This window comes from Chiloscyllium punctatum, chromosome 5, assembly GCF_047496795.1.
Source record: "Chiloscyllium punctatum isolate Juve2018m chromosome 5, sChiPun1.3, whole genome shotgun sequence".
Classification (NCBI taxonomy): domain Eukaryota; kingdom Metazoa; phylum Chordata; class Chondrichthyes; order Orectolobiformes; family Hemiscylliidae; genus Chiloscyllium; species Chiloscyllium punctatum.
Window position 1 is genome coordinate 55926548 of NC_092743.1, and position 26230 is coordinate 55952777.

Consider the following 26230-nt stretch of genomic DNA (forward strand, 5'->3'; position numbering starts at 1 on the left):
GGAAGTTAAGATTCAAGTTGTAGCGATGTGGAAAATTTCAAATACCGTTTTCAAGAACAATAAAAGTATAATTAAAAAGAAGCTACTTGCACATTGATTGAAATGCTATGAAGTTACAAAACACAGGCACTTACCTGACATTGAAATGCAAGGTGTATGTCAGCTGAATAGACATCCAAGTGTAAGCAGAGTTGTAAGAAAATGTGACAAACCTAACATGTTTTCATGTTCACATGAATGGATAGATTTAAAAATTAACCAAGGCATTGATGTTATCATGTCTGACAAACTTCTCCCAACCCTGATTTGAAACTGTTCACCAGTTCAGGACAAGGCTTTCACCCCAACTGGGAGAAAGCACCCCCACACTCCGGAATTGCTGGTTGATCAGATGACTGAGAACTCTTCAATCCCAACAGAGCCACCAGGAGCAGTGCCCACTGCTGAGATCACTGCAGATATCATACCAAAGGGAGAGGGGCAGTTTCTCTTGGCTCAATTAGACAACCCCACGAAAGGGGAGTGATTGAGTGGTCATCTTCTTTGGAGGGTGGATTTTTCTCTAGAGCTCACTGTTCTCAAACAGGGGAGTCTCCTCCAACCCAGCCAACATCGAGGCTGCTAGGGTTCAGCTGGCAGCCTTTACCACCATGGCATGGGCACACATGCCATGAGCAAAATAGGCAGAAGGTAGCAGAAGGAGGCGGGCTTTAAATGGCTTCAACTGGCCCATGGCAAGCAGTCCAACCAAAATTATCCATCGAATAGTTAAGTAGGTAAGTGGTAGGCACAGTGGCACCCCACCATGCCACCCAGTTTACATCTCTCTACACTGCCCATGCCCATCAACCCACTTCCACAGGGTTGGGGAGAAGGAACCTAGAAAACCGTACACTTATTTTGGGTTGATGATATGTTTGGGATGTCATAGATTTTAAGCAAGTTGGGCCAGCAGGAACACCATGAAAAGTCTGTGAAAGGATGCAAAGCAGGAGTCATTAACTGACAAAAAGGATGATGGTGAAAGGCAAAAGAAGGAAATGGGACAAGAAATGGGAATAAAAATTATGAATCTGGAGATTGTATAAAAAGAAAAAGCAGAATTAGTATCGACAGCTGTCGTTCACAAAAGGAAGTCTCAGCAGCCATTATGATCTATATTGTTGAACTCAATGTTGAATTCAGAAGCCTGCAAAAGTATCTGATCAAATTTATTCAGAGTGGCTTTGGGATGAAGAATTAAAATGATAGACAAGCAATCAAGCAGCACATACTCAGCAATAACCTGCTCACTGACACCTAGTTTGTGATTTGTCAGGGTCACTCAGCTCCTGACTTCATTCCAGCCTTGGTTCAAGAATGGGTAAGAGAGCTGAATTCTGACATCAAGGCTGCATTTGACTGAGTTTGACATTAAAGAGACCTTGCAAAACTAGAGTCAATGAGAATCGGGTAATGATTGGAATCATACCTGGCACATAGGAAGATGGATGTGGTTGTTGGAATTTAGTCATCACAGCTCCAGGATGTCTCTGCAGGAGTTCCTCAGGGTAGTGTCCTAAATCAGGAATGTGATGGAATATTCCCCACTTGCCTGGATGACAGCAGCTCCAACACAAGAAACTAGACACTATTCAGGACAAAACAGCTCCCTTAAGATTAGATTACACTATAGTATGGAAACAGGCCCTTCAGCCCAACAAGTCCACACCGACCCGCCGAAGCGTAACCCACCCATACCCCTTACCTAGCACTACAGGCAATTTAGCATGGCCAATTCACCTGACCTGCACATCTTTGGACTGTGGGAGGAAACCGGAGCACCCAGAGGAAATCCACGCAGACATGGGGAGAATGTGCAAACTCCACACAGTCAGTCGCCTGAGGTGGAAATTGAACCTGGGTCTCAGGCGCTGTGAGGCAGCAGTGCTAACCACTGTGCCACTGTGCCACCACGCCACCCATAGACATCACATCCACAGACATCTCATCCCTCCACCACTGACGGTAGCAGACTACAAGATGCACTGCAGAAATTCATAAACTCCTTAGCCTCCACCTTAAAACTCATGAACTGTTTCATCTCAACGGGTGGAGACATGTAAATACCAGCACCTGCAAGTTCCCCTTCAAACCAATCACCATCCTGATTTGGAAATATAATGCTATTATCTGAATGGCTGTAAATGGGGAAAAGGGGATGTGCAATGAGACCTGAGTGTCCTTAACCACCAGTCACTGAAAGTAAACATGGAGGTGCAGCAGGTGGTAAAGAAGATAAACAGTATGCTGGCCTTCATAACAAGAGGATTTGAGTACAAGAGCAGGGATGTCATGCCGTAGTTGTACCGAGCTTTGGTGAGACCACACCTAGAGTATTGTATGCAATTTTGCTGTCCTTCTGAGCAAAGATGTTCTGGCTATGGAGGAAGTGCAACAAAAATCTATCAGATTGATTCCTGGGATGGCAGGACTGATGTAGTAAGAGAAACTGGATTGGTTAGGACTATATCTTATATTGGTGCTTAGAAGAATGAAGAGGCCTTTGATAGAAGTATGTAAAGTTCTAATGGGACTAGACAGAGTAAACACAGGAACGTTGTTCCTGATCACTTTGGAATCCAGACCAGGAAAGCTTTTAAGCTTTAAGCTGAGAAAATGTGTTAATAAAATATGAATAGATTTATTCACTGCAAACAAATCAAGAATAAGCAGATGTAGAGGGGATATACACAAATTAAATCATAATTTAATCACAGTTATCAGCATTGCAATGTTTTTGATTAGATACAACTAGAGAAGGAAATATGAAATTTCAGTAAAGACATGCGAACATGGATGGGAAAGGATTTTGAATTAAAGTAAGCAACAAACTTGTTTGAGGAGAAAGTGAGGACTGCAGATGCGGGAGATCAGCATTGAGAGTATGGTGCTGGAAAAGCACAGCCAGTCAGGCAACATTCGAGAAACAGGCGAATCGATGTTTTGGGCATAAGCCCTTCGTCAGGAATGAGGCTTGTGGGCCGGGGGCTGAAAGATAAATGGGAGAGGGGTGGGATTGGGGGGAGGTAGCTGGGAAAACGATAGGTGGATGAAGGTGAGGGAGAAGGTGATAGGTCAGAGGGGGCAGTGATGGACGGGTCCGGAGGGCAGTGCCGAGTTGGAGGCTTGGGACTGGAATAATGTGGGGGGAGGGGAAATGAGGAAGCTGTTGAAATCCACATTTATCCTGTGTGGTTACAGGGTCCCAAGGTGGAATATGAAGCATTCCTCCTCCAGGCGTTTGGTTGTAACGGTTTGCCGGTGGAGGAAGCCCAGAACCTGCATGTCCTTAACGGATTGGGAGGGAAAGTTGAAGTGTTCAGCCAGGGGGCGGTGGGGTTGGTGGGTGCGGATGTCCCAGAGAACATCTCTGGAGGAGGAATGCCTCATATTGTGCCTTGGGACCCTGCAACCACACGGGATAAATGTGGATTTCAACAGCTTCCTCATTTCCCCTCCCACCACATTATTCCAGTCCTAAACCTCCAACTCGGCACTGCCCTCCGGACCCATCCATCACTGCCCCCTCTGACCTAACACCTTCTCCCTCAGCTTCATGCACCTATCGTTTTCCCAGCTACCTCCCCCCAATCCCACCCCCCTCCCATTTATTTCTCAGCCATCTTGAGACACAAGCCTCATTCCTGATGAAGGGCTTATGCCCGAAATATCAATTCTCCTGCTCCCCGGATGTTGCCTGACCAGCTGTGCCTTCCCAGTACCACACTCTCAACAACAAACTTGTTTGAGTTTAAATAATTTGCAACATGCATATGATTATTTCTCTTTAGGAAAAACTAGAGAGATAGCATAAGTGAAAGATTAATTGTATTTGATCTTCATTTCCCAACATTATTAGGCTATAAGCTTGAAATGATTTTGCTTGTGTTTTCTTACCCCAAGATATATTGAATGAATAACAGCTAAGCACTGGGAGTCCCAGTATGTGAAACTGCTTTTCGATTCTATCATTTCAAGGGAAACAATACTCAGAACTGTTTATACAATCTGATTATTGTAGTTTAGATCAACTTGTTTTTTCCAACTCAATTTGACTGAATAGTTCAAACTTGGAAGTTGACACAACCCACATGACTCCCACCTTCTAAAATTGGTTAGTTTAATCATTTGCCTGCTCAGTGAAAATGAACCAAAGTAAATAAATATTAAACTATTTGACCTCATTTGAGTTACCATCTCCCTACCTCTCCAGGAGAAACTGGACATGTGGGAAGTTAAAATACTCTAATCCCTTAACGTGAAGGTCTAAGAAAAGAAGTGAGAGAATCTCCACTACCAGCTTCCTGATCCTGGTCATCAGGAACATCCTTTCTATGTTTACTCTGACTAGTCCCTTTACAGGAAACTTTACAAATTTCTACGCGATCCCCCTCATTCTTCTAAGATCCAGTGAATGTAGTCCTAACCAATCCAGTTTCTCTTACTATGTCAGTCCTGCCATTCCAGGAATCAATCTGATAATTTTTTGCTGCACTTCCTCCATAGCCAGAATATTCTTCCTGAGAGGAGAGCAAAACTGCACACAAACTCCAGGGTGTGGTCTCACCAAGGCCTGGTACAATTGCAGCAAGACATCCCTGCTGCTGTATGCGAATTGTCTTGTTATGAAGGCCAGCATACCATTTATCATCGTTATTGCCTGCTGCACCTCCAAGCTTACTTTCAGTAACTGATGTTCAAGGACATCCATATCTCATGGCACCTCCTCCTTTCTCGATGTATAACCACTCAGATAATAGCTGATGAAGGGCTTTTGCCCGAAACATTGATTTCGAAGCTACTTGGATGCTGCCTGAACTGCTGTGCTCTTTCAGCACCACTAATCCAAATATCTTTTTGTTATTGCTACCAAAGTGGATATCCGCACATTTATCCACATTATACTTCAGTCTGTCATGCAATTGACCTCTCACTCAACTTGCCCAAATTAGACTGAAGCATCTCAGTATCCTCCCTATAGCTCCTCTCCCACACAGCTTTGACCCATCCGTAAACATAGAGTTATTGCATTTGATTCCCTCATTTAAATTGGTAATATATATTAAGAAGAACTGGGGTTCAAATGCTGATTCCTGTAGTATTCCACTAATCACCAGCTGCCACTCAGAAAAAGACTTCTTTTTATTCATTTACAGGATATTGATGTCACTGGCTGAGCCATAATTTATTGCTCCTCCCTAGTTTCCCCAAAGGCAGTTAAGAATCAAACACATTGCTGTGTGTCTGGAGTCACATGTAGGCCAGACTGGGGAAGGATAGCAGCTTCCTTCCCTAAAGTTCCCGAGAGAACTGGATGGGTTTCCTAGCAATTGACAATGGTTTCATGCTCATCATTAGATTTTTAATTCCAAATTTTTATTGAATTCAAGTTTCACCGTCACCCATGCCAAGGTTCAATCCTGGTTCCCCAGAACATTAACTGGGTCTCTGGGTTAATAGTCTAGTGATAATACCATTAGGCCTGTTTCCTGTCTGCCAACCAGTTTTGTTGTCAGTGTATTTACCCCATTCCCTTGCACTTCAACTTTGTCTGGGACATTATCGAAAGCACTTCTGAAAGTCTAATTAAACCACATCCACTAATTCCCCCTTATCAACTCTACATCCTTGAATCATTTGAGCAGATCTGTCCAGCATGGTTTCGTTTTTGATTCCATCTTGTCGCTGTGCACTGCTATGAAGTATTTAAAATGGACTGTACCTTTTACAACATCTGAAATCACACTGAGATTAATTACACAAAGTTGTAAGTGTAAATTGCAAATTTCACTTTATTGAAAAGTATCACTGTGATTCATAAAAATACATTGACTACAATTGCATTGCTTCGATTATATAAAGGCTTATAACAGCAAGTATTTCATCTTCGTGTATGTTCACAGATAACAACAATCATTGGAATTCATTGTCTATGTAAAAAGAGTCTATAACCATTTGTTCATCAAACTGTGGGTTTTCAAGCACCCTATTGTGATAATGCATAGAAATGAAATCATACATCCAACACTAATCTAGTAAATGGAAGCCCTCAAGTTGATGCCAACAGACAGAGTGGAGTAGCAAATAATGATTCTTTTTAACACTCAGACATTTTTTTCAAACATTTAAAGAACAGGACTTCTAAGTGCCTTGACATCTTTATAATTCCCTTTAACAGCAGTATTTGACAATTCTTGTTGTCACTTCTGGAGGTCCTTTTGGCAGGTGCTTTAGATATTTTAGATAGTCACCTCTGACAGGTCCTTTTGACAGTTACTTTTGATAATTTATTGGTTTTGAAGGGTTAGTGATCATAATTTCCTAATACAGGAAGTTGACAATTATAGCAATTTTTTGATAGTTTATTGAGTTTCAGAAGCAGCAGTTTAGATATGACACATCAGTTAATTAGACACAGAAAGTACACAACTGTGACAGATGGGAACACTTGACTGATGCAGAAGCTATTCTCTAGAACAGAGAAGCAGAGATTGTGATTTTGGGATGGTGGCGTGTTTTTCTCTGATTACTTTGGCAGTTGTCTTTGGCAGTAACAATGCTGTTTGTCAATCAGGGTGAAGTAGCATAACTCATAGTCTTCTCCCAAGAAGCTAGTTTCCCTAGAACCTCTCTGTCCCACTCTCTCCCACCTGCCATGTTGAAATACTTTATTTTGAGGCCTGGCAATCTATGCTGTGTTGATAGCATGTCTAAATTATATCAGTTCATGACCATAGTTACTCATGATGCAAGGTTGACCATTGCCTCCCCTCCATTTGAAGATTAGTTTTCATTCTTCTGAAGAGCTAAAACTTAATATTTTGTCCAAACACTGCATTCATAATCAGGTAATGTCCCCCCAAAGAAGCAAATTATTTACATCTGTAGAAGGCTAGTTACACAGTTATAGAGGTGTCATGCTACCCAGGAAATACTAAGCATGGAATACTAAAATAACTCACTTTTAAAAGGGGGTCCCAATTTCCAACAAATGTTGACAGTTGATAGTGTCAGTGAGATTGACAGTCATGTACTTATGCAATTTTAATGCACATTCATCGCTGCTTTTAACAACTCTAAAGTGCATCTTACCTCCCCCAAAGGACACTTTTCCTCTCTCAGATGGCATTAGGCCTTCTACAAATGTATCATAGGATCATAACTAACAGTATCTGACTTCTTCAAAAAGGTACCTTGGCTATCTAAGAGATGCCACAAAGTTCTGCGCAGCTCCTACCAAGTCTCATCTGTGTTCTTCAATTTTCAGACACCCAGCTTACCAAATCATATGGAGTGGAGGAACCTGATGATCTCTGTGGGCAGTTGCCTCCATAATGTGCACATGTGTGAATCACAAAGTGCCCCCACTCTGGCCCCTGCAAAAGAGACAGGTGCCTGAAGTTCAGGCATGGGACTTCTGATTTTCAGACTTGATTAACGCTTTTGTCATGACAGAAAGGCTCTTTTGTTGCAAGCATTCAGACTTGGGTTGACTGTTTCCCCTTATTCATCTTCCCAATAACATTCTCAAAGAAAAGCTCTACTGATTTGTATTTTTCATAATTCCCATAGTGAGTCGACTTAATCATACACTTAATTGTATTTAATCTACTGTTAACTTTTCTGATATGTTTCTTGGTCTTCCTATACAAAATTCTAAAACCCTCCCAAGCTTCAGGCTTACTACTTTTTTTCAAAACTTTTAAGCCTTTTCCTTTGATTTAATGCTATTTTTATGCCTGTTGAGAGTTACAAGATCATAAGAATCAAGAGTAGGACTAGGGCAATTCAACCCCTCAAGCCTGCTCCACCATTTGATGCAATCAAAGCCAATCTCATCACGGCATCAACTCCATTTTCCTGCTCACTTTCCAAAGCAAGTTCATTGTAGTTATAACAAGCTGGGGGGATTAACAGGAAACCAGTAGATGTAGTGTACTTGAATCTTCAGAAGTATGATAAAATGCATATAAAAGTTCATGGGGTTTTGAAGATGGACTTTTAGCATGAATAAAGAATTGTCAAACTAACAGTAAAGGGGAGATCACAATAAATAGGTCATTTTCAAGCAAGTTGGAACAAATGACGTGCCAAGTGCTGGGGCATTAACTATTTCTGATCTGTATTAATGCAGGAACCAAGTATATTGTAGTGAGATTTGATGATACAAAAACTGGTAGGAAAGAACGTTGTGAGGAGGAAACAAAGGCTCAACTTACATGTCTCCATCTATATTGGATCAGGAATGAGGGATTTCAAAATGGCAGAAAGGACCTACTTCTAAGATTCCTGACCTCTTTTCTATCTGATGGAATTTCTGTGACCCAGGATAAGAGGCAAATTGGTACCCTTCATTGTGCAGAACTACTCCATTGCAAGTGGGCTTCTTAGAAGTCTGGCTATTTTCATGGAATTAGACCTGATTTTTTTAGGGAAAACTAGTTCACAAGATGAGACATTGTGAACCATAGGAATTATCCAATTTCAAGTGGGGAACCAAAGGAAAAGTTGCAACCTACCATTGAAATTCTTTCATTGATAAGCTTTGAGATACTAAATAAATAAGTCCTTAAAGTTTTGACATTAGATGCACTCTTGTCACCTCGATTTTCTTTTACTAAAATGAATAATTAGAAAGCGGCACGGTGGCATAGTGGTTAGTACCGCTGCCTCACAGCGTCAGAGACCCTGGTTCAATCCCACCTCAGGCGACTGACTGTTTGGAGTTTGCACATTCTCCCAGTGTCTTTATAGGTTTCCTCCGGGTGCTCCGGTTTCCTCCCACAGTCCAAAAATGTGCAGGTTAAGTGAATTGACCATGCTAAATTGCCCGTCGTGTTAGGGGTAGGGGTAAATGTAAGGGAATGAGTCTGGATGGGTTGCGCTTCGGCGGGTTGGTGTGGACTTGTTGGGCCAAAGGGCCTGTTTCAACACTGCAAGTAATCTGATCTAACTAACCTTGCAAAAATAAGTTGATGATTACATTGATCAACATTGTGTAAGTGGTGAGATTCATTAGAATGATTTTCCCATTAGAAAAAGTGCTCATATGTATCACAAGCTGAAGAAAACCTCGACTATAATAATCTGAAGTGATTTGCACACCCTGAGTCTTTATAAAATGACAGAAAAAACAGAGACGTTTTTGGCTTTGTTATTCTTTGATTAATAGGAAATCTCAGCTCAGAAGAAAAGACCATTCGGTTTTTCCATTTCAACAGACACATTCCTGGATTTGTTATCATAGCTGAGCCTATTTTGAGTGCTTGGTAGAGTCTTAAAAGTTCCAGTGCAGGAAGCTGTGTTCAAACTTTGACCGGGTTATGAGGTTAAGAAAGGAATATCTGTCATTGGTGTGGTTAATGAAATTGATGTTTGCATGTTTTATAACAGATTAACTGCTTGACAAAATTTAAATCTTTAAATGGATTTTATAAATGAGTAATTTTTCAGTATGAAATGCATTTTAGAGAAATGTGGAAACATAAAAACATTAGAGTAGGAATAGGCCATTCAGCTCCTTGAACTTGCACCAACATTCCAGATTATGGCTTATTTTCTTCATAAAATCAGTCCAGATAGAGGCCTTTTGGCCTGTCAAGTCTGCACAAACCCTCCAAAGAACATTATACCCACACCCCCCCCAATCCTGCATTTATCATGACTAAGCCACCTAACCTATACATCTTTGGTCTGTGGAAGGAAACTGGAGCACCCAGAGGAAATCAACAGAGACATGGCAAGAACATACAGTCATCCACTCAAAGTTAGAATCGAACCTGGGCCCCTGGTGCTGTGAGGCAGCAGTGCTAACCACTATGCTGCTCCATGTATATCTATCATCAATTCCATTTTCTCAAACAATTCTACTATCCCTTGATATCATTATGATCTAGGAATGTATCTATCTTTGTCATGGATGTACATAAGGAAAGTGCTTTCATAGCATTTTGGGTAGAGAATTCCACAGATTCAATATGATCCGAGTAAAGAACTTCCTTCTCATCTGAGTTCTAAATGGCTTGCTACTTTTTCTGCTAAGGTTAAGTTCCCTTTCAGAATTTTGTATGTTTCAATGAGATTGCCTTTCATTCTTCTAATTTGTGGATGATATGGCCCAGGCTCTTCCATCTCTGCTCATTGGACATTTCCACCAACCCGAATTACTCTGGTGAACTTCTGTAGTATCCCCTCTATAGCAAGCATGTCCTTCCTTCGGATAAGGTGACCAAAACAGCACAATACTCCAGATATGAGCTCACCAAGGTTCTATACAACTCGAGCAAGATACCTTTTTATTGTGCACTGACAACTCTTTGTTTGTTAAGTGTTTTAAAAATTGTCATCTCAAAGGCATGGCTCCTACTGGATACTGAGTCAGTACCTATGGAAGATTCATGGTGAGCCATGGGAATATAAGGATGTATAGAGGGGTTATGGAGTGTATTTTGAGATATGAGAACATGGACAATATGAGAATTGGAAATATGAGCACACATTGGGTGAGTGGGGGAATTAGGGTGCAGATTTGAAGGACTGACATACTTCATTAAAGCTGGACTCATGTTTCAGTAAAGTGAAGTAGGTACTCTGAAGCAAAATACTGATTAAAAGGGGGTGTAAAAGGGGGTTATTTCGATTTTCTAGTTCATTGTGCTGAGGATGCCGATCTGGGCCTGTGCAACATCCACTTATTCCTACTTCTGGAAGACAGATTCCCAAGCGTGCCACAAAAGTGGTCCAAGTTAGGCATTATATTTTTCCCTTGGGCATATGTTAACATTATGCTTCTTGAAGAAAGAGCTTGAAATTGTAAAATACATATTTCTTTCTCCCATTTTCTTATAGGCAGCGAATACTTCTGTGCTGTTCTAAAATAACTAGCGTTTACACACAATTAGATAAACATACCTTATTTGCTTTTCAAAAACAGTCTCATTTGATTCCACAGTTAATTTCATGTGAAAAATGTTATTGTATTTGTATTCAGTTTGTCTATTTACTTGGAATTGACTTGATAGTAGCATCAGCAAATATTAGTTTGCACAGTAAACCTTTTGTTTCTGCCTCTCCTAATCTGATCTTCCAGTTCAGTAAGCTATGTAAAGCTGCTTGATGACTTTTCCCAATATTGCGATCACTACAAAATAATGAATGATAAAGAAAATAAATCTACTTGAATGGATGGTTTTGCCTGAGATATAACAGAATGCATTTTGCGATTAGAACAATTTTACAAATGAACAAATATAAATACATGAGAAAAGTCCTTAAGTAGCAAAACATGCTGGAAAGAACCGAGTTGGCCTGATTGTGTCTGTGGAGAGAAAAACAAATGAGAAACAATTTGAAGGCCAGGTCATTTTACCCGGGACTTATTGAAGTAAGTAGGAGTCAGCTCTGGCCTGAAGTCAGCATCAATGATGTCATGTTGGTGAGTGAACATGGCAAGGTGTCATTGCCAGAATCAGAAGAAATCAATTTGAAACCAAAGTAACGAGGATGCTGGAGATTTGACGTAAAATGAGGAAGTGCTGGAGAAACTCTGCAGATCTGACAGTGTCTGTGGAGAGAGAAAAACAGAGCTAACATTTCAAGTCCAATATTCCTCTTGAGGAGGAGCTGGTCTCTGACAGTCCTCTGTGTGCCAGAGGCCTGAGATGTTTCTTCCTCAGCCAGCTGTGAAGTTGTCGCCGTGAGGCGATCACCAATTTGATTTCCCAAATGTTCTAAACCTGACATTCCCACCAAGGTGTCAGGATCTAAGCTACTGGGAGATCCAGAAAGCAGCCTTGCTGATGCTTCCTTGAAACACTCTTCCTCGGAGATCAAGAAGGTGCCTTCTGGAAGAGAATGTCTTTTGTCTGCAGGGGCCATGGACATGCCACTGGAAGGCATAAGGAAGGGATGGTGTTGTGGCCAATGGTTAGAAGTGGTGTGCAATGAATGACATTACCACAAGTTATTTTAAGAGTTGCAGTTGAATGAAGAAGTGCACTTTCTCAGTTGGCAGGATATGGATATCTAGCATCCCTACAGTCTTCTGAGAATGACAGGATTCTCCCCTCGTGATGGGTGATGAAACTGATGTCAGGCACCCCTCAGCCCGTCCTGACTCTTTCTGCCCTGTTTTGTGCTGTTTCCTGCTGGAATGAGAGAAAGGAAGGGTCTGATGAGGTGACAGTGGTTGGCACAGCTATTAGTGCTGGTTATGGTAGTTCTGAAGGTAATGGTGTCCTGAGTAGGAGACTGGACAAAGCAGAGACCATGTAGTGTGTGGTGTGAGGGCGGGGGCAGGTTTGAGAAATGAATCTCAACACAACTAATAGCTAAAAAAAAACAAGAATCATAATTGTTACAATAGCCTTTCTTTAAAAAAAAATGATGAAAGGTACATGCAGAGAGTAAATTGACATAATAAAACGATAGAGATAAAGAAAATATTTTTTTTTCCCCAGATGCTGCCTTACCTGGTGAATTTTCTGTTTGTCTTTCATTTTCCAACATCCACAGTATTTAGTTTTTGAGAAACATTGATCTTTTTCATAATTAACTGTGATTTTTTGAAAAATACAGGTAAAGATTTTTTTGCGGAGTGCGTTCAAATTGCTCTTTCTTTCACACAAAACAAAGAGGAAAATTAACTGGAAGATTTAAAAAATGCAAAGATTAGCTGATGCTAAAAGGCTTAAATTTTGTTAGACATCTTATATGGAGATAAGATAGTTGTATGTTACTTTGTTCTCAAAATGAAATATTTACACATCAATTTACAGAGCACTGAAGCCCAGTCAAAACCTCAAAACCTCAGTTTTCTTATATCCTAAATACAATCGGTATGCATTGCCTTAGCGACAGTTACAAAAGTTGACAAATCTAACTACAATAAATGTTACTTGTGGAATTTGTTATGTGTAATTTAACAGCAAGAAGAGCTTTGAGGGTCATGGTTCCTTACAGAAATGTCCATGAATAAGCCTACATTCTGTGATGAACTTGCCCAGTTTCAACAACCTCGCTATGCTCTGATGGAGTCAAGGCAGCCAATTGACTGAGGTGGCAGGGGCACAGGAAGAGGGAGTGAGTGGGTGTAATATGGAGTAGCAGTCACCTCTGCCAGTCCCTGCCCAGGGCTTGATGGCAACAGTCGAAGGTGATTTCTCAAGGGCTTGGAGCATTCAGTAATCCAGGCTATGGGATGAAAAACACACCCGTATTACCTGAGGAGATGTGAAAACTGGTCCTGTTATCCCAAAGTTGAAGGAAGTGTGGCAAAGCTGAAATAAAACAAACAAAGTTTGGATTCAAGAGATGCACTTTGTAGCTTTCTATTTGTTAGACAACATAAAGAACAGAGATTTGGGTTCTTGTTGAGACATACCTTAAAGTGTATTTGCAACACAATTGTTTATACAATACAATATTGCAGACTTATAGAGGCATAGTGGCATAGAATCATACAGTGCAGGAAAGCACATTGGCCCATCAAATCTGTACTGACATAATTACCATTACGGGCGCTAATCCCAATTTCCTGAATTTATCCAGTATCCTTCAATGTTATGGTATTTCAGTTGCTCATCTAAACATTTTTCAAAAGTCGTAAGAATTATGGCCTCCACTACCTTTCCAGGCAGTGCATTATGAACCCAGTTTCTGATCCATCTCACCATGCTTCCTACAATTTCATTTGCTTTAACCTTCTCAATCAGTCTGGGAACTTTGTCAAAAGCTTTGCTTAAATCCATATGAACTACATCAATTGAACTTCCCTCATCCACACATTTTATCACATTTTTGAAAAATTCTAACAGATTTGTTAGGCATGATTTCCCTTTGACATAACCATTCTGACTATCCCTAATTAACCCATGCCTTTCAAGTGGATATTAATTTTCTGCTTCAGAATTTTCTCCCAATAGTTTGACACAAACGGCTATAATTTCCTAATTTATCTCTACCATCCTTCTTGAAAAGTGGAACCATATTAGCCGTCCTTAAGTCCTCTGGCACTTGCCGCTTGGCCAGAGAGGATTTAAGAATTTGTGTCCCTGCAATTTCCTGCCTCACCTCCCACAGCTGTTGGGATGCAATTCATCTGGGCCTGGAGCTTTATCTGTTTTTAAGGCCAACAGAGCCTTCAATATTTCCCCTTTTCCTGTGTCTAACTGTGCAAGTTCCTCACAGTTGTGTTTTCCTGAATTCTGTACTTATATTCTCCTTTTCCAGAATGAAGATGAAAGTGAAGTATTCATTTAACATACTTCCAATCTCCTGCAGCTTCACAAGTTGCCATCTTGGTCCCTAATGGGCCCTACTCTTTCCGTGGTTAACCTCTTCCTTTCAATATATTATGAAGTACCGTAGGATTCTCCTTAATCCTATTTGCAAGTCCTTTCACATGACTCCTTTTTGCTGTTTCAACTACTCCCTTAAGTTCCCCCTTGCACTGCCTAAATTCCTCTAGATCCATAGCTGAATTGCCCCCTTTGGACTTTCTAAAAGCCTTTTTCATCTTCCTCATCTAGTTCTGAATTGTCCTGCATATCCCTGAACTTATTGCTGCTACATTTCCCCAAAGGGTACATATTGGACCTGTACTCTTCCCAGCTCCTTTTTGAATGCCACCCACTGCTCTGCTATAGACTTACCTTCAAGGAAAGGTTTGCAGTCTACTATGGACAGATCCTGCTTTATTTTACTAGAATCTGCCTTCTCCCCAGGCAAGAGCCATCTTTTGCAGGCTATTATTTTCCTTGTCCAGAACAATTTTGAACCGTACGGTGTTGTGGTCACGATTGCTAAAATGGACCGCTACGACTTCATCGAAAACTTCTCCAGCTTCGTTCCCCAGATGCTGCCTTACCTGGTAGTAGTAGTCTGGCGCACTGACCTCTACACCGCTGAAGCCAAACGTCAACTCGAGGACACCTCTTCCTACTGCCCCCTCGACCATTACCCCATCCCCCATCACCAAACCATCATCTCCCAGACCATACAGAACTCATCACTTCAGGAGATCTCCCACCCACAGCTTCCAACCTCATAGTCCGGGAACCCCACACTGCCCGGTTCTACCTCCTTCCCAAGATCCACAAGCCTGACCACCCTGGCCGACCCATTGTCTCAGCATGCTCCTGCCCCACTGAACTCATCTCTACCTACCTGACACTGTCCTATCCCCCCTAGTCCAGGAACTCCCCACATACATTCGAGACACCACCCATGCCCTCCACCTCCTCCAAGACTTCGTTTCCCTGGCCCCCAACGCCTCATCTTCACCATGGATATCCAATCCCTCTACACCTCCATCCACCATGACCAGGGCCTCCAAGCCCTCCGTTTTTTCCTCTCCAGACGTCCTCAACAGTACCCTTCCACCAACACTCTCATTTGTTTGGCCGAACTGGTCCTCACCCTTAACAATTTCTCCTTTGAATCCTCCCACTTCCTCCAGACCAAAGGGGTAGCCATGGGCACACGTATGGGCCCCGGCTATGCCTGTCTCTTTGTTGGCTACGTAGAGCAGTTGATCTTCCGTAACTACACCGGCACCACTCCCCACCTCTTCCTCAGCTACATTGATGACTGCATTGGCGCCACATCGTGCTCCCGCAAGGAGGTTGAGTAATTCATCAACTTCACCAACACATTCCACCCTTCACCTGGACCATCTCTGACACCTCCCTCCCCTTCCTGGACCTCTCCATCTCCATTAATGACAACCAACTTGACACTGACATTTTTTACAAACCCACCAACTCCCACAGCTACCTGGATTACACCTCTTCCCACCCTACCTCTTGCAAAAATGCCATCCCGTATTCCCAATTCCTCCGCCTCCACCGGATCCGATCCCAGGAGGACCAGTTCCACCACAGAACACACCAGATGGCCTCCTTCTTTAGAGACCGCAATTTCTCTTCCCACGTGGTTAAAGATGCCCTCCAACGCATCTCGTCTACATCCCGCACCTCCGCCCTCAGACCCCACCCCTCCAACTGTAACAAGGACAGAACACCCCTGGTGCTCACATTCCACCCTACCAACCTTCGCATAAACCAAATCATCCGCCGACATTTCCGCCACCTCCAAACAGACCCCACCCCTCCCCACCCCTTTCCACCTTCCGCAAAGACCGTTCCCTCCGCGACTACCTAGTCAGGTCCACGCTCCCCTACAACCCACCCTCCCATCCTGGCAATTGCCCCTGCCACCACAGGAACTGTAAAACCTGCGCCCACACCTCCTCCCTCACCTCTATCCAAGGCCCTAAAGGAGCCTTCCACATCCATCAAAGTTTTACTTGCACATCCACTAATATTATTTATTGTATCCGTTGCTCCCGATGTGGTCTCCTCTACATTGGGGAGACTGGACGCCTCCTAGCAGAGCACTTTAGGGAACATCTGTGGGACACCTGCACCAATCAACCACACCGGCCCGTGGCCCAACATTTCAACTCCCCCTCCCACTCTGCCGAGGACATGGAAGCCCTGGGCCTCCTTCACCGTCGCTCCCTCACCACCAGACACCTGGAGGAAGAACGCCTCATCTTCTGCCTCGGAACACTTCAACCCCAGAGCATCAATGTGGACTTCAACAGTTTCCTCATTTCCCCTTCCACCACCTCACCCTAGTTCTAAACTTCCAGCTCAGCACTGTCTCTTTGACTTGTCCGGTCTTGTCCTACCTGCCTATCTCCTTTTCCACCTATCCACTCCACCCTCTCCTCCCTGACCTATCACCTTCATCCCCTCCCCTACTCACCCATTGTACTCTATGCTACTTTCTCCCCACCCCCACCCTCCTCTAGCTTATCTCTCCACGCGTCAGGCTCATTGCCTTTCTTCCTGATGAAGGGCTTTTGCCCGCAACGTCGATTTCGAAGCTCCTTGGATGCTGCCTGAACTGCTGTGCTCTTCCAGCACCACAAATCCAGAATCTGGTTTCCAGCATCTGAAGTCATTGTTTTTAATGCTATGTTTCTGTGATGCCAACAATGTCAAACTTCCATGTATCAATCCACGCCTTTAACTCATCGCTCTTACCCATTAGACTCCTAGCATTAAAGTAAAGACCATTCAGCCTTGCCTTACTCGCTTGACACTCAATGTATTTGAGCTCACTCTGACTTGTTTCCTTTGCTGAAGCTCTACTTCATCAATTTTCTGTGTCCCCTCCTCATACCAGACTAAATTCCTCCCAACAGCACCAGCAAACCTTCCTGCAAGGATGTTGCTCCCAATATGGTTCAGGTGCAACCATCTTGATTAGATATGTCCTACCTTCTCCAAACATGTTCCCAGTGATCCAGGAATCCCCTCACACTAACTCCTGAGCAACTCATTCATCTGTCCTATTCTCCTATTTCAAAACCCACGAGCACATGGCTCTGGGAGTAATCCAGAGCTTACGACCATTGAGGTTGCCTTGGAAACCCAGAGCTTTAACTTCTGCAGCTGGGATCACTTTTTGCACATCTGGTCATCTAGTACACTGGCAGCGTCCAGGCCTCCCCCCACATATCCTTTATGATGTTACTGTACTTTACATAGACATAACTGACTAACTGAAGACATTACTTTGACACCATTACACAGAAAGATTGGCTGTTGGCGAGTTGGGTGACTTTATACCAGAGCATCACATGTTGTCATGTGAAAGTTACAGAGTTGAAAAGTGTGGTACTGGAAAAATACAGCAGGCCAGGCAGCATCCGAGGAGCAGGAGAATCGACGTTTTGGGCATAAGCCCTTCTTCAGGAAGCCTTTCTTTCCTGATGAAGGACTTATGCCTGAAACATCGATTCTCCTGCTCCTCAGACACTGCCTGGCCTGCTGTATTTTTCCAGCACCACACTTTTCAACTCTGGTCTCCAGCATCTGCAGTCCTCACTTTCTCCATGTGAAAGTTACAGGTCTGTCTGGTCTGGAATGTATGCAACATCTCCTAATTTCTCTTTAAAGAATATGTAATGTTTTTCCAAAAAAGAAAGAACAAGAAGGAAAGGTTCATGTTGCAACCACATAATGATAATGATACAAAAGAAAGTAAGGTAATAGTCGGTAATATCCAGTGATCATGTAAATGATTCCCAGTGTATTTCTATAGGTATGTCAGGAATAAAAGAATGACTAGGGTAGGAATAGGTCCAGTCAAGGATAGTAGTGGGAAGTTGCATGTGGAGGCTGAAGAGATTGGGGAGACACTGAATGAATACTTTTCATCAGTATTCACTCAGGAACAGGACATTGTTGCCGATGTGAATATTGAGTCACAATTAATTGAAATGGATGGCTTTGAGGTATGTAGGGAAGAGGTGTTGGAAATTCTGGAAAGGGTGAAAATAGATAAGTCCCCTGGGCCCGATGGCATTTATCCTAGGATTCTCTGGGAAGCAAGGGAAGAGATTGCAGAGCCATTGGCCTTGATTTTTATGTCCTTGTTGTCTACAGGAATAGTGCCAGAAGACTGGGGGATAGCAAATGTGGTTCCCTTGTTCAAGAAGGGGAGTAGGGATAACCCTAGTAACTATAGGCTGGTGAGTCTCACTTCTGTTGTGGGCAAAGTCTTAGAGAGAATTGTAAGGGATAGGATTTATGAACATCTGGATAGGAATAATGTGATCAAGGATAGTCAGCATGGTTTTGTGAAGGGCAGGTTGTGCCTCACAAACCTTATTGAATTCTTTGAGAAGGTGACTAAGGAGGTGGACGAAGGTAAAGCAGTAGACATGGTGTATATGGATTTTAGTAAGGCGTTGATAAGGTTCCCCATGGTAGGCTACTACAAAAAATACGGAGATATGGCATTGAGGGTGAGTTGGAGGTTTGGATTAGGAATTGGCTGGCTGGAAGAAGACAGAGGGTAGTAGTTGATGGTAAAGGTTCATCTTGGAGTGCAGTTACTAGCGGTGTTCCGCAAGGATCTGTTTTGGGACCATTGCTGTTTGTCATTTTTATAAATGACCTGGAGGCGGGGCTAGAAGGTTGGGTGAGCAAGTTTGCGGATGATACGAAAGTTGGTGGAGTTGTTGACAATGAGGAAGGATGTGGCAGGTTACAGTGAGATACAGATAAGGTGCAGAGCTGGGCAGAAAGGTGGCAAATGGAGTTCAATGTAGTGTGAAGTGATTCACTTTGGTAAGAGTAACAAGAAGATGGGATACGGGGCTAATGGTCGGATACTTGGTAGTGTGGATGAGCAGAGGGATCTTGGTGTCCTTGTACACAGATCTCTGAAAGTTGCCACCCAGGTAAATAGTGCTATGAAGAAGGCATATGGCGTACTGTCTTTTATTAGTAGAGGAATTGAGTTCCGGAGTCGTGAGGTCATGTTGCAGTTGTATAAGACTCTGGTGCGGCCGCATCTGGAGTATTGTGTGCAGTTTTGGTCACCATACTATAGCAAGGATGTGGAGGCACTGGAACGGGTGCAGAGGAGGTTTACCAGGGTGTTGCCTGGTATGGTAGGAAGATTGTATGAGGAAAGGCTGAGGCACTTGGGGCTGTTTTCATTGGAGAAAGGAAGGTTTAGAGGTGACTTGATAGAGGTGTACAAAATGATTAGGGGTTTAGATAGGGTTGACCATGAAAACCTTTTTCCACGTATGGAGTCAGCTATTACGAGGGGGCATAGCTTTAAATTAAGGGGTGGTAGGTATAGGACAGATGTTAGGGGTAGATTCTTTACTCAGCGAGTCGTGAGTTCATGGAATGCCCTGGCAGTAGCAGTGGTGGACTCTCCCTCTTTATGGGCATTTAAACGGGCATTGGATAGGCATATGGAGGATAGTGGGCTAGTGTAGGTTAGGTGGGCTTGGATCGGCGCAACATCGAGGGCCAAAGGGCCTGTACTGCACTGTATTTTTCTATGTTCTATGTATGCAGAATTTTGAATTTGTCTTAGACAATTAGGGCAGAGTATTCTGAATTTTTCTCTCCAATTTTCACAATTGTACCTGCATCTCTGATGCTTCATTTTCAAGAAAATGTGAGACAACTCAGGTGGGCAGCATTGTGACACTTTATACTTCTGTTTTGCTCTGACCAGACTTTAAAATCATAGGGTGATAGGGTGGCAGTAAGCATAGGATGTAATGTGACCCTGGCACTTGCACATTCTAACCATCTAAACCATACAATGGATAGATCGGTTTCTGTAGCACTGTGCACACTTGGTACTGAAACTGCCATTATTAACTGATTACTGTAGGTGGCCAATGGCAAGGGAATGTATTGCGAGTTGAGGCAAGAGGTCATGAAATGAAACAGTCTAGAAAATGGCCCAGATTTAGCACTCCAATTACCGGGAGAACAGCTGGAAGAATTTCTTTTGCCTTTGTAGGAGGATGTAAGTATGTACTCCTGAACTACCACTTGTAGTAGCATACTATGTACAGCTCCATTCATTTGAAACACATAACCCAGAATGGATTAGGACTAAAAGGCAACAATTGATACTATTGTAACTGTAAATTTTTGGAGGGGAGAAGAAGGAACTACCACATGTCATTTGTATCCTTTTATTTGAGAAATGCATGCAGTTGAAAACAAACATCTGAAACATCTATGAAAGCTACCTGGAATGATATAGCATGGAAGGCTTCTCTTTCAGTTTTTCCTGTCTCTTGTTGAAGCAACTAGAGAATAAATTTCCATGGGAGTTCTGCCAATTGTCTGCATAATTTCAGCAGAATAGCTGCAGTAAGTCCAGGTGATTCTTTCATGCTGCTTTCCTGAGATATTCATCATTCTCCTGCTGAGGGTGTGATGGATGAATGGGAAATTCACCACCCCACCTCCCCTAACCTCACCCAAAGAAAATTTACATCCTCTCTACCCAACTAACATCCTCATACCCCTTGCACTCACTACTTCTCCAATAACAGAGTTAAGATCATGAACTTGCATGATTTAATTGATCAATGGATGTACGATTGCTCACTGACTGGAAGGTTCATTTTCAGATGTTTCGTCACCATACTATGTAACATCTTCAGTGAGCCTCCGGACGAAGCATTGCTGGTGTTTCTTGCATTCTATTTATAGGTTTGGGTGAAAGCAGGAAACACCAGCAGTGCTTCGTCTAGAGGCTCACTGAAGATGTTACCTAGTATGGTGACGAAACGTCGGAAGATGATCTTTCCAGCTCAACAAGTAAATCTACATCCAGAACCTCAACCTGAACTACAAATCTTCTGCTTCTCAGAAAAATATATGCTGTCAATCAAATCAAATCCTTATCTCATGCTGCATTTTGAACAAGTATTCAAACTTCTAACATCCACTTTATTTTTGCTTTTGAGATAATTGATCATTAGGACGATTGAAACTCATGTTTTACTTTTTGAGATGTTATATTTGTGGAGCATCATAAATGACTTTGCGTTTGTGCACAGATCAGAGAGGAATAGACTGAACAATTCTCCAATGCTAAAAGCCTATTTTCTTCAGTCACGGTGAAGGTGTCATGCATGGAAACAGCATTAGAGCATTCATATGTTTCTTTGTTATAGACATAAAATATTTATGAATTAATTTGCAGCCCACTAGTACTCGGTCAAATCTTCGATGCCCTAATATCCAAAGTACAATTAGCTTACATTGTCTGTGGAAGCACGACAATCAGCTGGCAAATCTAAAAAAAATGTTGCTTCCAAGGAGAATCTGGTTCATGCTGGGCACTGAAGTAAATATAAGGTCATTGGCCTAATCCATTAATGCAATATTTCTCTCACCATTGATGCTGACTGACCAGCTGAATGTTCTCAACATTTCCTACATTTTAGTCAAATGAAAAAGCATTGTCTTTATATGATATTGCATATGCAAACTTTTTTAAATTTTTTAAACAATAAAAGTTTAACTTGTAACCACCAAGGCAACAATTTTGAGCTCACACCTCTACTTTCGAAGTGTGGTAATAGAGACTATGGGACTACAATTATTAATCACTTCATTTATTAACCCAGGTCAAACAAAACTGTGACCCACCAAGATCTAAATGTTCATTCCTGGAAGTGCAAACACAGGAACTTTCCCAATCCTAAAAGCCTGACACTGGAGAAACTTCTCCCAGGTTTTTGGAGTTTCACTCTGTGGAAGAGCAAGTGTTAACAGAAGGCAGGCCTGCCAACTCCAAAATAGTGCAGCGGCAGCAACAGTGAGGGCCAGGTTTGGAGTTGAGCTGTTTAAAAGGCCCAGCTCAGAACTTCCAGGACTTTATCCTAGTTGTTAAAAAATACAGTAAAACCTCACACCCCCAACACTTCCCATGCCTCATCCTTCCAAGTCACGCCACCTCATGCCTGTCATCTACTTCCCATGATCCTTCATTTAGTTCACGCCATTCAGTGTCCTTTAGTATGTTTGGTGCAGACAGAAACATTACTAAGTGCCTCTAGAGTGATATTGCAATCAATATCTTCATAATTATAAAATCATTAAGTGACTTAATCTTGCGCTTACATATTTTAATTTGTAATTGTAGTGTTTCATTCTCTGCTAATGCTGAGCGTAGATGCACACTTAATTGTTTCAAAGCCTGTTCTTAAACGTGTCCTGCCCTTTTTCATTGAAAGACCATGCATGGTTATTTCACTGGGATCTGTCTTGGAGTGTGTCCTGAGATTAGCTGTATTCCAACATCCAATCAGTTCTCCATTTACACACTGCTTCAGGTCCAGAATAAGATCACGTCACCACTTTCTCGAGGTTTAAGAGTATGTTACCGGAAGGATCTTAGTTTGGGGAAGGCAATGGATGAGTGGTCTTATTGGTGGGCTAGTAATCAGAGACTCAGGTTTGAATTCCACCCATGGCAGATGGTGGAATCTGAATTCAGGAAAAACATAAAATTAAAAGTAAAATGATAATCGTGAAACCATTGTTAATTATCGTTAAAACTGATTGGTTCACAACTGTCCTTTAGTGAAGGGAACTACTGTCCTTATCTAGTCTGAATGTGACTCCAGACCCACAGCGTTGTGGTTAACATTTGCCTGCCCTTTCAAATGGCTGAACAAGCCATGCAGTTGTACCAACTTCTAGAAGTGGAAAAAAAGGAATGAAAATGGAAGACAACCTGGTATCAAATAAGACACCAGAAAAAAACAAAAGCAAACAGAGCCCCGTCAACCTTGCAGAGTTCTACTTACTAACACTTGGGGGCTAATGCCAAATTGGGAGAGATGTCTTACTCATCAGCTAACAGTCTGAATGTAGTCACACTTTACAGTATTATACCTTACACATTTGGTTCCAGCCAACACAATCACAATTCTGGGGTATGTCCTGCCCCCCTCCCTTAGCTCATAAATCAAAGCTCCTCCATTGTTGATAATACTATAAATGAATAAAAGAATAACATTGGACTTAAGAAAACATAAATGTAGGCTTTTCGCTAAAGCACAAAAGTCACCACAACATCGCTTCAAGTACCCATTTTTCGTATGGGTTTATCGGCATCGGGTGCTAGTACATTAAGCAATTATGAAGGATACTATTGAAACTGTGCTCCTGTCTTCATATGATATCTGAAAACATACTTTTTAGCAACAATCACTGAATATGATCAGGAGTGGGTTACTTTTCCTTTCTCTAATCCAAACTGTTACATTACCACCATTGCCAGAGATTAACTAACTCAAAACAGACCAGGAAAGGAACATTTACTGTCCACATGAATCAATGTTACCTGAACTTACCAAGTGAGTTTTGGAAAATGCCCTGAACACATTTTAATCGTCCAGTTATTTTACGCAGTTGTTTAATTAGTAAAGCAAATACTTTAGTTGATGGTGCATTATTTTAATTAAAAATAATCTAGTAAACCTTTGTTTCTTGGCTGAGAGAAAAGACTAAACTGCTTTTGTCAAACTGTAATTTAAAAAGTGAGTCAATTATTATTTCAGGGGCTTGTTTTCCTAGCTCTATAATAAGAAATAAACAGTTGCATGTGAGTAAGATGCTTTAATGTATGTTACTCAGATTGACATAATGAAACATCATGTGCAAAAAACATTTAGAATTCATAATCTGGTATTGTTCAGAAGTAACAGCTGAACTCTCATTGGTTACCATGGCAAAACCAACATTAGAAGTAAATCTTCTGTTGTACTATTTACTCGTTCCATTTTGCGCTCATTGGTTTGATGCAAGTTCCAAGCGAAAGTGCCAAATTCTTCATACAGTGCTTTCAAATTCAGTGCATATCTATTGAAACATATGTCCGTCATGTGATTCTTTCTGGATTAGTGGTGCTGGAAGAGCACAGCAGTTCAGGCAGCATCCAAGTAGCTTGGATGCTGCCTGAACTGCTGTGCTCTTCCAGCACCACTAATCCAGAATCTGGGTCCAGCATCTGCAGTCATTGTTTTTACCTCTATGATTTTTTCTGGACTAGACCCTAGACAGCTTGATTACACCCAAAATGAACACAAAACGGTTAGGGCATCTGCATTACTCGCTGCTTGTACTGGGCTGAGACCCAAGCAAAATTGGATCACGTTAATCAGCAAGCTCATCAGAAGGAGGGGGCAAATTGTTCCAGGGTTTGCAAGGGAATGATTAAAGATGCCGATAGGTTGTCCAAAGGAATTTGATGGAACAGCACTACTATTTCCACTGCACTTACTTAGATCACGACTGAAAATATATTGGCACCTCACAGACCAGCACACAGCAGTCCTTAAGTAGATCCTTAGACACTCAAACTGTGATAGAATGGAGAATGGGAAGCTCAGATTCTCTATTTACATCAGAACATGACTTTGTAATCCCAGTGTTGGTTTACAACCATAATTTACTATTTTATAAGATGTCATGACTGTTTTGGGTTGGCGGGCTAGACAACTCGAAGTCACCCAAGCCTTTAACACGCACCTCAGTTCTGATTTGGCATGACATGTAATGAGAAGACCAAAAGCCTACCTTCCAACAGTGAAATGGAGCATTACAAATTGAATTTCTCACATTTGTTCCTAGTTTTAATTAATAACCCATGAGAATTGCCAGAATGCTAGCCATCAAGACGAGTAGATTTTAATGTTTGGGGGAAAACAGTTGAATTCATGGAGTGCAAATTTTAAAACGCTGATTAAAAACCCTGTCTTCACCAAATTTCAGGTGTGTTCAGCTTGAGAAATGCAAGTCAAATCATTTCCCAATTTCAAAACCAAAGCCTGCCACCTTTTTTTTTTAGATTACTTACAGTGTGGAAACAGGCCCTTCGGCCCAACAAGTCCACACCACCCCGCCGAAGCGTAACCCACCCATACCCCTACCCCTACCCCTACATCTACATCTACCCCTTACCTAACACTACGGGCAATTTAGCATGGCCAATTCACCTGACCTGCACATTTTTGGACTGTGGGAGGAAACCGGAGCACCCGGAGGAAACCCACACAGACACGGGGAGAACGTGCAAACTCCACACAGTCAGTCGCCTGAGGCGGGAATTGAACCCGGGTCTCTGGCGCTGTGAGGCACCACTGTGCCACCGTGCCGCCCACAACCTGCCATACCTGCCACAATTAAGACTGTTGGAGAATGGACAGGCCATGTTCAGGTTTTCTGAGTCTCTAGGCAGCTTCAGAGAATTGCAAATTGATTAGAATGCCCACCTCAGTTCACTAAGACAGCAGTCCTGCACCCCAACATAGTCTTCCACACATACCTTGTGTCCTCCATGCTCAGCCATGTACCCATGCTGTCTCATAGCTGCATTTCCCTTATATTCCCCATGCAGCCAGTAGGGTCCCTCATAACCTGATGCCCCATTACACTCTGAATGCACTCCATAGACATGCCATCTCTCAACATATACACACATGCACACACATAATCTCCATTACAGTTCACCATGCGTACAGTTTTTAGATGTGGAGGAAAAAGTACATTTTCTACAATCTAACAGCATGCTTGTCACACAGCTTAACATGTTAAAACTGTCAATATAACTGTGAATACAATCCCTGGTAAGTTGTTCTTTAATTTTGAAACATAGTAAGGCATATATAAAAGTCCCCAGCTATCAAATAGAACATTGAACAGTACAGCACAGTACGGGCCCTTCAGCCCTCGGTGTTGTGCTGACCTGCTATTCTATTGTAGGATCAGACTAACCTACATTCCTTTCATTTTACTAACTTCCATGTGCATATCCAAGAGTCAGTTAAAGG

General features: G+C 42.2%; 2 protein-coding genes across 14 annotated transcripts in view; one reads left to right on the top strand and one right to left on the bottom strand.

Moving 5' to 3' along the window:
* dlgap1a (discs, large (Drosophila) homolog-associated protein 1a) overlaps window positions 1-26230 on the top strand; it is a 766490-nt gene that overhangs the window by 530224 nt on the left and 210036 nt on the right. The gene's annotated exons all lie outside the window — the stretch shown is intronic.
* Window positions 11165-26230, bottom strand: part of LOC140477095 (homeobox protein AKR-like) — a 285068-nt gene continuing 270002 nt past the window's right edge. The window contains exons 4-5 of the mRNA XM_072570369.1: window positions 13263-13319; window positions 11165-11182 (exon numbers count right to left, since the gene is read on the bottom strand). Of these exons, the coding sequence (XP_072426470.1) occupies window positions 11180-11182; window positions 13263-13319 (60 nt within the window). The 3' untranslated portion in view covers window positions 11165-11179. The remainder of the gene's footprint in view (window positions 11183-13262; window positions 13320-26230) is intronic.